Raw genomic sequence first — 18,141 nt, forward strand, 5'->3', positions numbered from 1 at the left:
TAAAACTTTCAGCAATTTGTTAATTCCAGAGGCTTCCTGATTCATTCACCAGGGGAAGGATTGTGTTAATTTCTAGGAGAGGCATTTACAAGAGGAGATATGTTTGTTTGTTATGAATTTGTTTTATGAGATATTATTTTAAAAAACCTTTTTCTTCCTCAAACAGCCTTTGGATAATAACAGGTATGAGGCAGATAATTCTGGAATAATCATTTATTAACGTCCTTTTTTTTAACTTTTTTTTTGCTAAAGGTAAAGTTACCCTTGAATCCCTACCCTTAAATGCACACAGAATTATTATTTATTTATATACACTATAACATTTCAAACAATAGTATAATAAAATGTTTTTATGATAATAAAAAGATGAAATGTGAAATAATGTGTTTGAAACACTTTCTAAAAGCAGAAACAATAAACAAGCAAAGATGACAGCTTTGGAGCAACAGTGAAGCTTTTCTGCAATTTTTCAGTTGGTTTTTTTCTTCTAGATCTGTCAACTTCTATGCTTATCAAAAAAGTAAAGGCAGTTCACTCTGCCTTCAACAAACTTCTTTCCTCACATGCCTGTCCCAAGTTTTCCTGCAGTAGGAATGAGTTCATCAGATTATAGCAGTTTAATGACTCTTTGGGATTTTTTACTTTTTATCTTGGGCAAGTTCACTGTAGCATCTAGAGATTGGGAAGGGGGAATGAGCCCCTTTTCACACAATTACATGAGACTGATATCCTTATCGGGGCATTTTTGTCTGTGCTAGCTATTTTGCTTCTTAAAGAATGGAATTATACATGTAAATATAGAATGCCCATTTCTGTGTTTTCTGTGTGGTATTTGTTAGTCTAATGCTTTCTTTGCATCTGAACATGCTTAACATGACCCTTTCTCTTCCCTGCTTCTCTGGCTGACTGGCAGTTATTCACAATGTTTCCTGATTCTTCCCTATAGGAACTTCCATGCTTCTACTATATCAGCTCAGCATCTCCTGCTTTTCTGGCCTCTCCTTCACACTGGTGAATACCCTCTTCTTTTCTCCTTTAGAACTTTCACCTCATTGATTATCACCTGGCCGCATTCATCACAGTGATGTTGGCACGGAGGCTTGTATGGGCCCTCATCTCTGAGGTAATGATGATGATAATCTTTCTAGTTTCAAGATACTCTGAATGAGTTAGTATGTCCCATTTTTATTCTTTTTTTTTGTAGTTCTTTCATTTATCCACCTTCAATAAAACATCTCTCAGTGTTAAATGTTACAGGTCATCCTTGGGTTATGACAGCAATTGGGACTAAGATTGCTATTGCTGAGCAGTGCAGTCATAAAGCATAACATCATGTGATCTCACCACTTAGTGACAGCAATTCTGGACATTCCTGATTGCTGTCATAACCCCAAGACCCATGGGTTCTTAAAGAGGGAAGAGGCAGGAATCTCAGGTAAGCACACATGCAATGGGTATGGGAGACCTGGAAGAGCCAGTGCAGGACATGCACGAATCAAGGGAGAACCAGCAAAGTCTGCACAGGAGGAGGGGGTTACTCTGGGCAAAAGAAAAGTCAGAGTGACTTACCAGAGTAACTTGTGATCTTTCTTGTCAGTTTCCCCATTGATTTCCTTATGGCAGGGGTGTCAAACTGCCGGCCCGTGGGCCGGGTGTATCATGCACCCACCCCATTGCAGGCAATGGGGAAAAAAAGTTGCAATACGTCACAACATGTCAAATGACATTGCGAGTTTAACACCCCTGCCTTATGGGAAACCAGCAGAGGTCACAAATGGCAGTCACAAGTACAGTTCCCTGTAAAGTTGTAATTGTAGCCCGGCACTTGGATTGTGATTACATCACTGCGAGGGTGCTGCGATAACCAAAACCTCAAGGACTGGTTACATCCATTTTTTTCAGCACCTCTGTAACTCTGAACTGTCAGTGAACAAATGAATACAAGCCAAGGACTACCTATAATAAAATTAGTTACCAGATTACTTGTGAAGCTGCTTTGCTTGGGATAAATGTTTGTAAAGTATCCCAAGTTATAGCTGATTGTAACTTACACAGTACACAATGCCCGTAGGTTCCATTAAAGCAGCATGTAGAGCAAAGTTCAAGTTATTTCAGGCAACATTGATTGTAGGGGCCCTTGGTGCTCTCTGAGCTTGGTTCTTTTCTTAAATATGTTTCATTACCCAAACTAGGTAATATCATCACTGCTAGTAAAGAGTGGGGTTTGTTCTCGGTTTATATTGATTGTGCACAATACTACATTGATCGAAGGAGTAAATGTTTAAGTCTAATCATGTTTACAGAAAGGTAATTTTTTCAAGACTACAAATAAGATGTTTTTCTGGTAAGGATGAAAGTGTTTCCTAGAGGTCTGTATGAAAGGTTATTTCTTTGTGCAAGCATTTTGAGATGGGCTTCATGCCCCCAAATCCAAGCCACTTTGTAATGCAGATAGGATTGAATACACTGTCTATCACAATTGCAGTATTTGAATCTCAGTTTTATTTTATGGCAGAAGTAGGCACTCTTTGCTTGAAGATGATACTTGTGGGATAGGACGGGATACACTGTCCTGCCTTGAATCTGCAGGGCATTTCACTCTAAAGTGTTGACTTCACCAGAGTGAGCAGGACTGAAATGTTTGGAACTCTTTGGGGGTTTTCTGTTTTCTAGTGGAAGAAATTGGCGTGTTTTTTTTTTAAAGCGGTTCTTACGGTACTTATTCTACTAATTAAATTCCCCTCTCATCTCCAACTTTAAAACATGAAATTATTCCAAGTACAGCTGAGGTTCATGTGGTCCATGCCCAAATTCAGAGCATGTATGTTTTGAAAGTTTTGGCCTGCAGATAGAATGAAGTAGGACTGTTCTGCTTCGCATATGAAACAAAGTAGAGGCAAACCTGATTGAGATTTAGTAGTAAAAGAAGGGAAAAGCAAGGAAATTATTGCTGGCAGCTGAAGGAATACATTCCCATGTCCAGCTTTTTTTTTTTTTTTTTTTGGCTCTGAACCAGAACATCTTTGAAACATTTGTGGGATATGAGGGAAGACTGTGGAGCTGATGGAATTCTGGGTTTAACTCTACAGGCCTCGCAGGTGGGTACTTCATCAATGATTCACGATATGGTATTGATTCTGGCACGTCTAGTTCTACTCACCCTTTGTGTATGGGTGCTCTGTTGGACTCTGGTCAACCTCTTCCGCAGCCATTCTGTCCTCAATCTCCTCTTTCTTGGCTACCCGTAAGTATCCTTACCTTTTGTCCTGAATGAACACTTTTGACCAATGAAGTCTGAGTATAGAACAATGGCTTCAAAGCTAGTTCTTGAATTTTTGAGGAAAAATCATAAGGGAAGATTTGCCTGTTTCAGAACAATTTTTCCTGTTAATGTCTATTATACATCAAACTTTAATTAATCAGGAGACACTCAGTCCATCAGCTTCATACAAGATCAAGATAAAGAGGGAGAATACATATCAAATTGAATAGAAAAATGAGATAATTATCTGAGAAGCTACAGTTCTCCTTGATAGAAGATTCTATCTGATATTCATAGATGGGATATGTCACAGATTATAATTTTACCCTGTCATTTTTCCTTTTTTCAGATTTGGTGTCTATGTTCCATTGTGCTGCTTCCACCAAGATAGTAGAAACCAGCCTCTTTCAACAGACTGCAGCTATTTAGTGCAGGATCAACTAGTGGATGATAGTGCCTCAGGGGTTGGCAGTCTTGTGAAGCCCAAAGATCTATTTTCTCTCCTGAGAGAATCAGTCAAAGAACAGTTCAACCCCTCTGTGACCACTCCAACGCACAGCTGTCCCTTGTCCCCAGATCTCATTCGCAATGAAGTGGAGGGCCTCAAAGCAGACTTTAACCGCCGAATCAAGGAAGTTCTATTCAATTCCCTCTTCAGTGCCTACTATGTGGCATTTCTGCCATTATGCTTTGTGAAGGTAGCTGTTCTTGTATTACTTTACTATTATTATTAGTGCCACTCCACCTCCTAAATCTTGCCTGTAGATTGTTGGGGCAATGGACTTCTGGTTAATTCCCCTTTTCTCTGTCTCCCCTTTGGCAGCCTGGATGGCGGAGTGTAGCTGCATCTGGAGTGCCCTAGTATTGCTCCCCGTTGGAGGATAGGTATTGCCATACATGTAGTGCCCCTGTGGTTTTCCCAGTCTTTTTTCCATCCCATTTACTAACCCTGTGCTCTTTTTCAAGACAATTATAACATGATTCTATTTTGTGCCATAATATACACTTGGTGCCCAGTTCAGATCATAATTTGACAATATCCAGATTATCAGCACTAAGACTTTAAATCAATCCAATTAGAATTGGGGAAAATAATGAGATCATTTCATAGATTTCAGAAGCTGTTCAGAATAATTCTAAAGGCAGAAATACAGGACTTACACTGTTTAATTTAATTCTCTATTTTTGAATAACAACGTATTTTGAATATCATTTTACTATGGAATCCATAAGGACACACTTTCTAGAAAGCTCAGGGAATTACATAGGAGTTGTAACACAAGAGTGCAGCCAATGTATATAATCATTAAAATATGCAAGAAAGAAATGCCCAAGCTCCCCTAGTTTACTATCCTTACAGTTGATAAGGAATTGTGTAACTACCACGGCCTGAAAAAGGAATTGGAAGGGATGTTGAAAGGCAAGGCCAAAATGGTCCCAGTGGTGGGTAGGAGGGAGCACTTGGATCTATGACTCAGCTGGGAGAGTGGTTCCAACAAATCCCAGGAACAACATCAGAGCTCTCTCCCCAGAAGAGTATTGTGCTAGGAAGACTTAAGATACTGTGAAGACCCTCACATTCGCAAATCTCTGGTAGAAGACCTGAGATAGAGGAAGATAAATACTGCCCCATAGGAGTGAGAAAGAAATTGTTATATGTGTATTATTGCAGAACATCATCTTACTGCTTCTGAGGTAGTTGGGATGCTCTCATTAATTTATTCTCTGGTTTCTTACAGAGCACTCAGTATTATGATATGCGCTGGTCATGTGAGCACCTCATCATGGTTTGGATCAATGCTTTTGTCATGCTCACCACACAACTGCTTCCTCCCAAGTATTGTGATTTGCTACACAGATCAGCTGCTCACTTGGGCAAGTGGCAGAAGCTGGAACATGGTTCATATAGTAATGCCCCTCAACACATGTGAGTTTGTAGTCATAACACTTTTTTTGAGGGCTGTAGGAATTTTGGAAAGACTCCTCCTTGTAAGTTGCACTTACTGAGGTTTCTGAGACTTATGTTTTCTTATTATAAGTGTTGTATTTTCATTTATAAGATTCACTGTTACCAGAATATGTTTTTGATAAGTTTTTGTGTCAGTCTTCACAAAGTTAGCTAGCTTACCAAAGTTCAAATGCAGAAAGTGACACTCTTCCCAGCAAAAACTTGAGAAGCCCAGTGCCAACTCCAAGAATACTCCTTGGCTCTTGCATTTTGACCATTCAGATACAATTTCAACTTTACCTACCTTCAAATTTGGAGTGATCAGCAATTTTATCCTTGCAATAACTATAAAAGCTTCCAACATTCCATGCAACTGAGTGGAATGGCTCAGTCATCTTCCTGACTGCAAACTGAAGGCAGGCAGGGCTTTTTCTTAGGAAAGAACAGTGTCTTATAAATATTTAAGGTTTGTTGGAAACTAAAGCAAAATATTTTAAGTTAAAAGAAAAACTGGGGAGAAGGGCCGAGGTACATTTTACAGAACAAAAACGTACAAATTCCATTCACCCCTAAATGAAACTCCTAAGGTTTGAATGGATTCCTGAGATGGAAACCATAAATTTGAATATATGGTAGAAGCTTTTAATAAAAAGTAATTGGATTTGCTGATTTTTCCATTGTTTTAAATATTTTTTAAAAATGGAAAATAAATATTAACATTATAAAATGTAACAGGTTACCAAGAACTTTTACATAGTGCAATTGATAGAGAATTTTTATCAAATTTGAATGAGAGAAATAAATTTGAACACTCAAAGAAGGAACAGTCAGTGATTTTTTAACAGTGAACGGGAAGGAGTGGTTACTTCTGGTTTAATTTAATTTGAGTTAGAATTAGGATTTCCATTTCTACTGAAATCTCTGTTATGCTTATCCCAAAGATGCATTTTCATGTGGCAACTGGACTTTTTTGTTTTTCTTTGAAGATGTTTCGCTTCTCATTCAAGAAGCTTCTTCAGCTCTGTTATGCTTGTTGAACAGAGGTAAAAGTTCTAAAACTAGAAAAGTTTGGGGGCTTCCAGTGTGATCAAGCAGCTACGATGGCTGCTTTTCACAAAGCAGCCCGTCCCTGGGTTGTGTAAAAGCCGCAGGACTTTGACAATCAGCTGTTCTGCGGCTTGAATCTCTTCCCTGGGAGAAAGGGAAGAGAAGAGCTGCTCAGGTAGAGGTAAGAGCTCCCCTGGATCCCCATAATTTCAGGGATCGGAGGGTAGAGCTCCCTCGGAGCCTGAGCCAACTCCGCACTCCAGGACGTCTTTGTCCTGAAGTTCTGTGATGAAGCAAGGCGCCGCTCCCACATCTGCTTTTTTGGGAGGCCTGTGAACATTCAAATGCAGACGGAGCAGACCAGGAGAAAGTGGATTTAAGATTGATTGTGACTTTAACTCCTGCAAGCATTTCCCCCCCCCTTTTTTTTTCTTTGTTTACTTTCCCTTTTGAAGAAAGGGAAAGTGAAAGGAAAATGGCGACTGTCTTTCTTGTTTGACTTTGCAACAAAGTTAAAAGTTCATGTTTTAAATATAGAGGCAAGAATTTTGTTCCTCTTTCTCTCTTTTTTTTATTATTATTTAAAGAACTGTTGCTCCTTTGAACTTAACAGAATGGCTTCAAAACGCTTGGTCTCTGTCCCTAAAGCTTCTATTTCCTCCCCAATGACTCAGCCTGCTTTTCAGTCTAAACCAAAATCACCCCCACCCTCTCCTCCTCCTGCAATCTCTCTCAAAGACTTACAAGAGGCTTTAAAAATGACTGCTTTGGATATTAAAGAGGAGGTAAAAGATCTTATAATTGCAGAGAGGGCTATTACAGAAGAATTATTGGAGAAAAAGAACAAGCAAGTCAGAGAAGACATATTATTTGCGTTTTCTGGTCTTGCCCTACATATTGAAAGGATTGACGATAAGATGGAAGAGATTACTGAAAATGCAGCAAAACTGGAATTTAGAATGGAGGAAGTGGAGAATAAGATAGAAGCTACACAGGATGAACAAACTATTTCACAATATAGAGAAATGGAGTTCGCATTGCGTATCCGGGGATTGAAAGAAAATTCCCAGGAAGATTTGAAGATGCTTATTGTTAGAGATATTGCTTTTAATCTTGGATGGAGACCAGAAGAAGTTGGGAATGAGATAGAAAAAATTTTCAGAGTCAACTCACGGGTTGCCAGACAGAGAAATTTACCAAGAGATGTGGTTATTTACTTTTCCAGAAGATCTACTTGTAATGAAATTATATAGGTTTTTTATAAAAAGAGGTTTCAAATTGCAGCTCAATATGTGATAATTTTAAAAGAAATACCTCCAAAAATTTTAAGAGGTAGAAAAGATTTTACTTTTCTGTCTGATGAGTTAAAACGTCGTCAAATCCAGTTCAGATGGGAGATTCCAAGAGGAATAGTAGTGAATTATGATGGAATATGTTACAGATTAATTACAGTTTTAAAGGCAAGAGATTTCTATCACTCTATTCTAAAGGCAAGACCGTCTTCACCTCCACAAACAAGAATAATTGAGCTTCCTCATTGATGATCATGGAACAAGCGGTGTTGTTGCCTGTACAGAATCTTGAGATAAAAGATCAAAGGATGACACGAGCTGCCCATAAATGCAAAGAAAAAGAGCAGCAGCAGAACAGTGGCGATAAAGTAGTAGGAATGGTTACTGCAGAGCCTGTGGGAGGGGCAAGACCTAAAAGATCTTCGACAGTTGATCTTCAGGCTATGCTTCAAAGGCTTCAGGCCGGTGTAGATGGCCAAGTTCCTGACCTGGAATGTTAATGGCTTAAATTCACCTCAGAAATGGAGAAAGGTCTTCTATTATTTAAAACAACATAATAATGACTTGATATGTTTGCAAGAGACTCACATAACTTCAAAGGACTCAAAATATTTGACAAATTCTCATTTGGGATCACATTTTATAGCTCCAGCTCCAGGGAAAAAAGGGGGTGTTGTAATTTATGTGAAGAAAAATTTATCGGCTAAATTAATTGAGGTTGATCTTGAAGGAAGATATGTCTTTGTGGAACTACTGTTACAAGGCAAGAAAGTTCTTATTGTTGGATTATATGCCCCTAATCAACAACAGAAGCAATTCTATAAGCTTTTGCATGGGAAGATAAATCTGTAATTTTGATGGGTGACTGGAATGGAGTTTTGGATATAACTATAGATAAAAAGAGCTCTTCAAAAAATTTTACTCAAACTAAATTACCCAAAACTTTTTTTGATTTGAAAGAAGAGTTGGAACTTATTGATATTTGGCGAGAAAGGAACACAAGTGATAGAGATTTTACCTTCTATTCGGATAGACACCAGTCATTTTCAAGGATTGACTTCTTTTTGATTACTAGTGATTTTCTTTCTAGGGTGAGAAAGGTAAAAATCTTTCCCAGGACCCTTTCAGACCATAGTCCTGTGTGGATGGAGCTATACTTGGAAGATGGGAACAGAAGGCCTTGGAGACTGAATGAGAATTTGTTTACCCGGGGAGAGTTTGTACAAAAATGTAAAGAGTATTTAAAGGAGTTTTTTGCTTTAAATACGAATAAGGGTACATCGATGCCCATGGTTTGGGACACCAAGGCGTATATGAGGGGAATTTTAATTCATTTAAATAAAGTTTCTAGGGATAAAAGGATACAAAGACGTAGAGAAATAGAAGATGAGATTAAAATAAAAGAAGAAGCGCTTGCTCTTAATCCAACTGATAATAACTTAAAGGTTTCTATAAAGATGCTTAGGGAACAATTTAATATGTTGATGGCAGATCAGGTGGCTACCAATTTGCGTTATATGAGACATAATACTTTTTGTAATGTGAATAAGCCTGGGAGGTGGTTAGCTTATCAGTTACGAAAGAAACAGAAGGCTAGGATTATAGAGAAAGTAAAATATAAAGGTACTGAAGTTTTTCAGCAGCATTTGATTAAAAAGAGTTTTTTAGATTTTTACACAAAACTATACTCAAGTGATAATATAAAGGGAATGGATATAGATAAATATTTACAATCAGTACATTTTCCTAAACTTTCTGAGGAACAGCAAAATGGGATGAATTGTTTAATTACTGTGGAGGAAATTGGTTTAGCTATCAAGCAGTTAAAGGTGGGAAAGTCTCTAGGAACAGATGGATTGACGTCGACGTATTATAAAAATTTATATGAAGAAATGTTGGAGCCATTAAAGGAGTTTTTAATAGTATCTTGCTGGGAGCACAAGTTCCTCCTTCTTGGAAAAGAGTGTTTATATCATTGATTCCGAAGGAGGATCAAGATCTTACAGAGCCTAAGAATTATAGGCCGATATCATTATTAAATGTAGATTACAAGATTTTTACAAAAAATTTGGCAAATAGATTAATGCAGGTTATGAAGGATTTGATTCACAGTGATCAATCAGGATTCATAACAGGGCGATACATGAAATATAATGTTAGACAAATTATTAACTTAATTGAGTATTTGGATAAGAACAATCAGATTCCTGTGGCTTTTATATTTTTGGATGCTGAAAAAGCCTTTGATCAATTAGATTGGCAATTCTTATTCTCACTGGTAGAGAAAATGAATTTTGGGGATAATTTTTTACATGCACTTAAAGCTATATATCAGCAACAATCTGCTCAAATTGTTGTTAATGGGGGATTGACTGAGACTTTTAATATTGAAAAAGGGACAAGACAAGGATGTCCATTATCTCCATTGTTATTTGTTTTGACATTGGAGATTTTGTTGATCCAGATTCAGGAATCAACGGTAATCAAGGGTATAAAGATGAGAAAAAATGAGTATAAATTACGGGCTTTTGCGGATGATTTGGTTTTGATTTTGGAACAACCGATTAGAGCGGTTGATTGTCTATTAGAACTTATAACACAGTATGGAAAAGTTTCTGGTTTTAAAGTCAATAACCATAAGATTAAGATATTATCTAAGAATATGTTAGCCAATGACAAGGAAAGTTTGGTTAAAGCCACAGGTTTTCAGATGGTGAAAAAGGTTAAATATCTGGGAGTATATTTAACTGCCTCAAATGGAAAATTGTATAAAAATAATTATGAATTACTATGGGCAAAAGTGCAAAAGGATTTAAATGACTGGAAAAAACAGCAATTGTCATTGCTGGGGAGAATTTCAGCTGTAAAAATGAATGTTCTACCAAAGTTTCTTTTCTTGTTTCAGATGATACCTATTTTAAAAAAAGATGTAAATTTGGAGGAATGGCAGAAGGGTATCAATAAATTCATTTGGGCTGGGAAAAAACCAAGGGTTAAGTTTAAGATTTTGCAAGATGCCCGAGAAAGAGGAGGACTTAAAGCATCTAACTTGAAATTATACTATGATGCAGCCGCCTTAATTTGGATAAGTGATTGGCTTAATTTAACAAATAAGGATATTCTTGTTCTTGAAGGTGGGATTTAATGTATGGTTGGCATGCATATTTAATTTTTAATAAGAAAGTGGACCGGGCTTTCAAATCACATATTTTGAGGAGTGCCTTACTTCGAGTTTGGAAAAAGTATTATTATAGGTTAAACTATAAAATACCTATCTGGGGGATTCCTAGACATGCAATTGAGGGGATTTCTAAGGGGATGAATTTTGATAAAATTTCGTATAAAGAATTATTAACTTGGTCAGGTTCGGATTGGCATTTAAAATCTCTAGATGTATTAAGGCAAGAAAATATTCTACAGTCATGGTTTCAATATTTACAAATAGTGGACAGGTGGACTGTAGATAAAAAAAGGAATAACACTAGAAGATGGAAATCTGTTATTCAGATTAAAGATCAGAGTGAGGTCCATATAAAAAGAATTTACAATGCTTTAATAGAATTAGACTCTGAAACAGAATTGGTTAAAGAGTGTATGATTAAATGGGCTCAGAATATCCAGAATCCGATCCCACTGGACTTATGGGAGACAATTTGGATTAGAAATGTTAGATTTACACAAGCTCAAAATTTGAGGGAAAATTTTTATAAAATGTTTTACAGATGGCATTTAGATCCTAAAAAATTATCTTGTATGTATCCAAATTTACAACCCAAATGTTGGAGATGTGGTAATATGGATGCGACATATTTTCATGTTTGGTGGAATTGTAAAAAGGTAAAGGCTTTTTGGATTATGATTTGGTGGAACATTCAAAAGATTTTTAAAAGGAAGATAAAGTTCACCCCTCAATTATTTTTGTGGATTTAAATGACAAAGAAACTACTTTAGTGTTGAATTTATTAACTGCAACAAGGTTATTAGTAGGCTCCTATTGGAAGAAGGACTCGTTGCCTACTTTAGAAGAATGGATATTTAAAGTTTCTAACTTTGCAGAAATGGCAAAAATTTCTGCTTATTTGAAGGATCATACACAAGAAAGATATATTATTGTATGGAGAAGATGGATAGATTATATTCAGAAAAAATATGGGACTATAAAGTTTCATTTATTTTATGAGTAAATTTTATAGTAACTGTTGTAGAGATTTGTTTATATGACTTAATTTAAGGGGAGTTAAAGGTTAAGTATGATGTTTTTTCTTCTCTTTTTTTCTTTTTTCTTTTTTTCTTTTCTTTTCTTTTCTTATTATTGTTAACTTTCTTAATAATAACCCTGTACTCTGCTCTGGGAAGCGGGGGGGGGGGAGGGTTGAGGGTGGGTGGGTAATGATAATATAGTCATGGTAAACGCTTGGGCATTTCCCCTATGCTGCATTCATGTGTGTGAGAGGGATGAGAGGGGAGGAAGGAGTAGGGAGGAAGTAGGATGGTTAGAGGAGAAGGGGAGGGGAAGAGAGTAGGAGGGGAGGAGAGAAAGAGGAGGGATGTGGGGAAGGTTAGAGAGGGTGGACGCAGCCTGGGGGGAATGGGCAGGCAGTACCAATGGTTAGGAATTTAATTGCATTTTGTATGAATAAATGGAAAATAAAAACTTTTTAATAAAAAAAAACTAGAAAAGTTTAAATATAAGGCATATAAAAGGCATCTACATTTATTTAATGAAATTATTCATCTGGTTTTGCTTTCTGGTAATAATGAAATCTTTTTCTTTGTCCATAGCTGGTCTGAGAGCACAATATGGCCACAAGGAGTGCTGGTACGACATAGTCGATGCTTATATAAAGCAGTGGGACCTTATAATGTAGCTGTGCCTTCAGATGTGTCTCATGCTCGCTTTTATGTAAGTATATAGCGGATTATTGAGGGTCTGGGAATAAAATACTTCCTACCATGAGATTAAAAGATTTTGTTCTTTTACAACAGTTCATTAATAACTAGCATAGGTTGGAGGAATCTTGTTAATAAATTGTGGCTCTTCCTTGCTATTCAGAGATAATGCTGCTAATAAGTTCTATAAACATACATTTTGTTTCCTTTTCTAGTTCCTCTTCCACCATCCCTTACGGCTTCTCAATCTGCTGATTCTCATAGAAGGCAGTGTGGTCTGTTATCAACTCTACTCCTTGCTTCGCTCAGAGAAGTGGAACCATACACTCTCCGTGGCCCTGATACTCTTCTGCAACTATTATGTCCTATTTAAACTTCTGAGGGACCGAATAGTATTGGGCAAGGCCTATTCTTATCCACTCAACAGCTATGGGTTAAAAGCCCATTAGACATCTGAGGAAGGGAAGGATATTTTCATACAGTTATATTTTTTTCCTTGCAACTGTTTATAAATATTTAAAAAAATATTTTATATTTTGTATACTACTGTTTTTTGTGGGGTAGGGAAGGGCCAAGTGGCAGTTAAATGTCGCTTTATAAACAAGGTTATTTTATATAAAGACATCATTGTGTTTATACTGTATATCAACATATATCTATGTGAAGCAAGAGCTTTGTATGTGTGGTCCCTCTATTTACTGTGCATGCAGGTTAGCCATCATAAAACTCAGTTTTACATATAGGACTTGCCTATTTGCTATACATCTAGCCAAAGGTGGCCATTGCTTACAGTTATTGTGGACAAGACATGGGCAGCTTCCTGGGTCCCATTTTAAGGTCACTAACTTTTTAAAAGGTCATGCTATCAAAAACCCTTGCCAAAAGTTTTATATTTAAAGCATTAAAATGGTAATGGTGTGCTTCAGTTTGTTTTAAACTTCTTTACATGATAGAAAACTCCAGCCCCCTCACATTTAAAGAATAATTTTAGTAACACCTTCAAGCAGCATAGAGTAATAAAATAAAATAGTATTCAACATCACATGATGCAATAGGCAAAATCATTGTTTTTGCACATTATTAAACTACATTCTCAAAGTGATGTCCAGCTTGCATGGGATTCCTTAGCAGGCAAGGAAGAAAGATAAACTAATTTAGCACACCTTTTATATTGCTATTTATCAGAATAACGTTGGAAAGGATCTTGGAGGTCTTCTAGTCCAATCCCCTGTTCAAGCAGAAGGCCCTGTATTATTTCAGACAAATGGTTGTCCAATCTCTTCTTAAATCTGCCAGTGTTGGAGTAACCACCATTTCAATGTTAAACTGCATCCTCAAAGTTTTCAATACTTTGTTTTGCAACAGAGTAATCCAACTAGGGTTCATGGTCATCTTCTTTGGCAGTGTTTTTAATTAAAAGGAATTAAATGAGGCTGGCCTCTGCAAACTACTAGACTTGAGTAACATCTAGGAATGTTCAGAGCTCTTAAGGCATCTTAGAAAGAAAGCTTAGTCCCTCTTTTTGAACGTATATCCATAGGCCCAGAAATAAGGATAAATCAAGTACTTGTTCTGGGATCTGAATGTTTTGTGACTAATCATAACAGCTGTTTTGTAAAACATTCTGTGAATTAAGAGTTACCAAATGTGAACAGCACACATCTAGATGGCTACTAGATGGCAACACAAAACTGGATAACGCTCTTACCTCAAGATTTTACAGTCTGGATCAGATAACCTGTCATGGAATGCCGGCTAGACGTTCTACCACATAATAGTTACCTCTCCCTTGCTTTAATGAATATTTTTTTATAGGTCTCTGTTTAAAATACTATACAAAATGATTAGACAGGGTACACAGGAGAAAATATGAGCTCTATAGAATTGCAGAGCAAAATTAAGCACCTTATCATTTTTTTTATAAAGTGAAAAGAATATAGACAAATTGGGAATGAGGATTAAGTCCTCTGTAGTAGTTTATGTATGCAAAATCTTAATTTTATTTATTTTCTCTAATGGAATTACAAGCGTGATAATCACAAACATGATTACTTTTACTTCCTACTTATAGATATTGCTTGTTTTTCTGGGGTATATTCTTGGCCATACTGCATTATGACAAAATGTTTAGTAGCAAAATAAAACCCACATGCACAAACAAACAAAAAAAAAAAACTACAGAAATACCATTTAAAATACATAAAAAACAGGAAAAATAATGTTGTAAGAGATTGAGAATCCTTTTTGGGTGCCCTTGTCCCAGTAGTATTACGAAATTTGACCATAATGAAGAATGATTTTTCTCCATAATACACACACACACACACACACACACACACACACACACACACACACACAAAACTAAACCTTGCAGGGAGAATGGTTTCCATTTTTCCTGTTTATTGGATTAGTCTATGCCATGTTTGATTTTGACAGTTTTTGCAAAGATAAATTCAGGTAGTCCTCAACGTACGACCACAATTGAGCCCAAATTTTTTTGTTGCTAAGTGAAGCATTTGTTAAGTGAATTTTGCCTCATTTTACAGCCTTTTATGCCATTGTTATTAAGTGAATCTGCAGTTGTTAAATTAGTAAAACACTTCTTAAATTAATCTTACTTCCCCATTGACTTTTCTTGTAAGATCACAAAAGGTGATCACATGATCCCAGGACTGCAACCATGATAAATATGAGTCAATTGCCAAGCATCCAAATTTTGATAATGTGACTGTGGAGGTATTGCAGCATTCATAAGTGTGAAAAAATTGTCATGTCACTTTTTTCAGTGCTATTTTAACTTTGAACGGTTACAAATGAACTGTTGTAAGTTGAAGACTACCTATAAACTAAGGGCTTTATATTTACCTTATACTAGAATACTTTATTTAGGTTGAAGAACAGAAAGGCTTTTCTAGGAAACCAGTCTTTCTCTTACAATATTAACAATATATTAAGGAGGACAGAATTGTAACTTTCAATCTGATAGTCACAAATTTTGTGAACATTTACAAAGGAATCGATAAAGGAAAATAGTTGCTTGCTTACAGAGGCTTACTCCCTCATATTGTTCAATTTAACATTAATTTGAGACCACCACTCCTAAATTCAAGGAAACCTCCACTATCTTTGTACTCCCTCCTCCTGTCCATTGAAAACAGCCTATTGTGTAAGGTAAGGCTGAAAAAAAATGCTTCTTTCTTTAAAAAAAATGCTCCTTTCAGTGTAAACATCTACTAAAAATGTGGTGCCAGATCCAACCCAGGGTTTGAATTCTCCCATTTCAATACACCGATAACTTCAAAACCAAAAGTCAGTCTAATCTGATGATTATTATGACAGCACTTGCAACTATCCTAAGATTATTTCTGAAAAATTTATCATATCTTCAGTATTGTTTGCCCTAATGCTAGCTTGATTCAGAATGATAATGTGTATGTTATTTACAGTGGTTTCTTAAGTACAATTTTGAGGCATGTCCAAACTTCAAATTTAAAATATTAATCTTTGGAAAACTGACACACCAATCCTGAGAATGGCCACATTCACATGATCAGGAAAAGAAATGACACTTTCCAGAATTTTCTGAATATTAACTTTATCTCAAACTCTGGGATAAGTGAACAAATCCATTGCATGTAATATTATATTATTGATGGCAATATTTTCAATATTGCCAATAAGCTCAGTATTCTCAATATTTTCCATCATATTTTCTGAATCAATTGCTTTTTGTCACTTTGAAAAGGAACACAGATGCACAAGCCTATAGGAACTGGTAAAATGTTTTCCTTTCATTATGATGCAAGAAATTAATGTTCTGCTGAACTATAAAGAAATACAGTTGTGTGATATCATTAGAGGGTATATATTGTTAGTTTTGTCAGAGTTGGGTTTTTTAAAAAAATCTGTAAATGCCCATCACCCTTTCTAAGAAAGTCTATTTTCCATGCAAGAAACATACCAAGAATAATACTATGCTATTTTATACACACACACACACACACCCTGAATGCAAATGTCACATACAGTATTTAACGTGCGTTCAAACAAATTGTATCTAAATAGAATCTGCTCCATTCCAAAAATCTGCAGCATCTGGATGTTTATAAACAATTGATATCAGTATAAATTGTAAACACTGCAAACACCTATAGAACTCTACATCCTTTAGTAAGTTACCGTTTCTTTTCAATTTAATTTTCTCTGCATTTTTTATGGGAGCTAGTGAATCTGTCCTGAAAACATTTCTAACTCTTCCTTTAAGCCATTCATATTCTAAACAGACAACTGTATTGGAACTGGAAGTGTTAGGGAATTTTGAAGCTAGCCATATTATCTCAGAATATCATAGTAAATTATTGGTTTAACCATTGTACCACGAAATTGCTCCAGTTTCAGGCCTATCTGGAACAGCAATTCTTCATTCCACCACTTTGTCATCACCTGTGAAAGAAGCAGCAAGATACCTATGAGAAACTGCTGAGATACTTTACCTTCTTAGGCTATATCTGGAGGGGGCAGTGATAGTTGCTATAAACTCATTTGATCTCCGGCTGTAAAAAGAGCTTTGAGACATTGGATGTAGAACAATTAGGACCAAAGGAGAACTAGACAAACTTGAAAATCATTACTACAATTATTTGTGCAACAATTACAAAAGTGCTTTCTCTAAGTATAGCTAGTCATCAGCTTACAACAATTCACTTAGTGACTGTTCAAAGTTACAATGGCAGTGAAGAAAGTGACATGACCATTTTTCACACCACCATTACAGCATCCCCACGGTCACATGATTTGCATTTGGATATTTGACAACTGACTCACATTTATGATAGTTACAATGCCCCAGGGTCATGTGATCAGCTTTTGCAACCTGACAAGCAAAGTCAGTGGGGAAATCAGATTAACATAATGGTGTTACTAATTTAACAACTACAGTGATTCATTTAACAAATGTAAGGAAAACGGCTCCTTCATGGATTACTGCCTTGTCGTGGCAAAAGGTCTTGCGCAACTCAATGAAGCTATGAGCTATGCCGTGCAGGGCCACCCAAGACAGACAGGTCATAGCAAAGAGTTCTGACAAAATGTGATCCACTGGAGAAGGAAATGGCAACCCACTCCAGTATCTTTGCCATGAAAACCCTATGGACAGTACCAAAAGGCAAAACGATACGACGCTGGAAGATGAGCCCCTCAGGTCGGAAGGTGTTCAATATGCTACTGGGGAAGAGCAGAGGGCTAGTACTAGTAGCGCCACAAAGAGTGAAGCGACTGGGCCAAAGCCGAAAGGACGCTCATCTGTGGATGCATCTGGTGGTGAAAGGAAAGTCCGATGCTGTAAAGATCTTTTCTCCATAGGAACATGGAATGTAAGATCCATGAATCAAGGCAAACTGGATGTGGTCAAACAAGAGATGACAAGACTGAACATCGACATCTTACGAATCAGCGAACTAAAATGGACAGGAATGGGTGAATTTAATTCAGAGGACCATCAGATATACTACTGTGGGCAAGAATCCCTCAGAAGAAATGGAGTAGCCTTCATGGTCAATAAAAGAGTAGGAAAAGCAATACTGGGATACAATCCCCAAAATGACAGAATGATCTCAGTGCGAATCCAAGGCAAACCATTCAATATCACAGTAGTCCAAGTCTATGCCCCAACTACTGGTGCTGAAGAGAATGAAATTGGCTGG

At 36.7% G+C, this 18,141-nt stretch overlaps 2 protein-coding genes across 7 annotated transcripts in view; one reads left to right on the top strand and one right to left on the bottom strand.

Moving 5' to 3' along the window:
- Positions 1-14,603, top strand: part of TMEM39A (transmembrane protein 39A) — a 34,080-nt gene extending 19,477 nt beyond the window's left edge. Inside the window, exons 4-9 of one of the 2 annotated variants that reach the window (XM_039366552.1) lie at positions 1,040-1,123; positions 3,090-3,244; positions 3,612-3,960; positions 5,002-5,189; positions 12,332-12,452; positions 12,655-13,108. In XM_039366552.1, coding sequence (XP_039222486.1) covers positions 1,040-1,123; positions 3,090-3,244; positions 3,612-3,960; positions 5,002-5,189; positions 12,332-12,452; positions 12,655-12,888 — 1,131 coding nt within the window. In that variant the 3' untranslated portion in view covers positions 12,889-13,108. Of the gene's footprint in view, positions 1-1,039; positions 1,124-3,089; positions 3,245-3,611; positions 3,961-5,001; positions 5,190-12,331; positions 12,453-12,654 lie in introns of both variants that reach the window. The other variant, XM_039366553.1, reaches the window with a different exon arrangement.
- Positions 1-18,141, bottom strand: part of LOC120318650 (fatty acid amide hydrolase-like) — a 105,043-nt gene that overhangs the window by 19,106 nt on the left and 67,796 nt on the right. For 3 of the 5 annotated variants that reach the window (XM_039366549.1, XM_039366545.1, XM_039366550.1), the window contains one exon: positions 16,018-16,882. In XM_039366549.1, coding sequence (XP_039222483.1) covers positions 16,772-16,882 — 111 coding nt within the window. In that variant the 3' untranslated portion in view covers positions 16,018-16,771. Of the gene's footprint in view, positions 1-16,017; positions 16,883-18,141 lie in introns of those variants that run through there. The other 2 variants (XM_039366546.1, XM_039366547.1) reach the window with 1 other exon arrangement.

This window comes from Crotalus tigris, unplaced genomic scaffold (genome assembly GCF_016545835.1).
Source record: "Crotalus tigris isolate CLP2741 ecotype Arizona unplaced genomic scaffold, ASM1654583v1 scf7180000020347.5012614909:4044961, whole genome shotgun sequence".
Classification (NCBI taxonomy): Eukaryota; Metazoa; Chordata; class Lepidosauria; order Squamata; family Viperidae; genus Crotalus; species Crotalus tigris.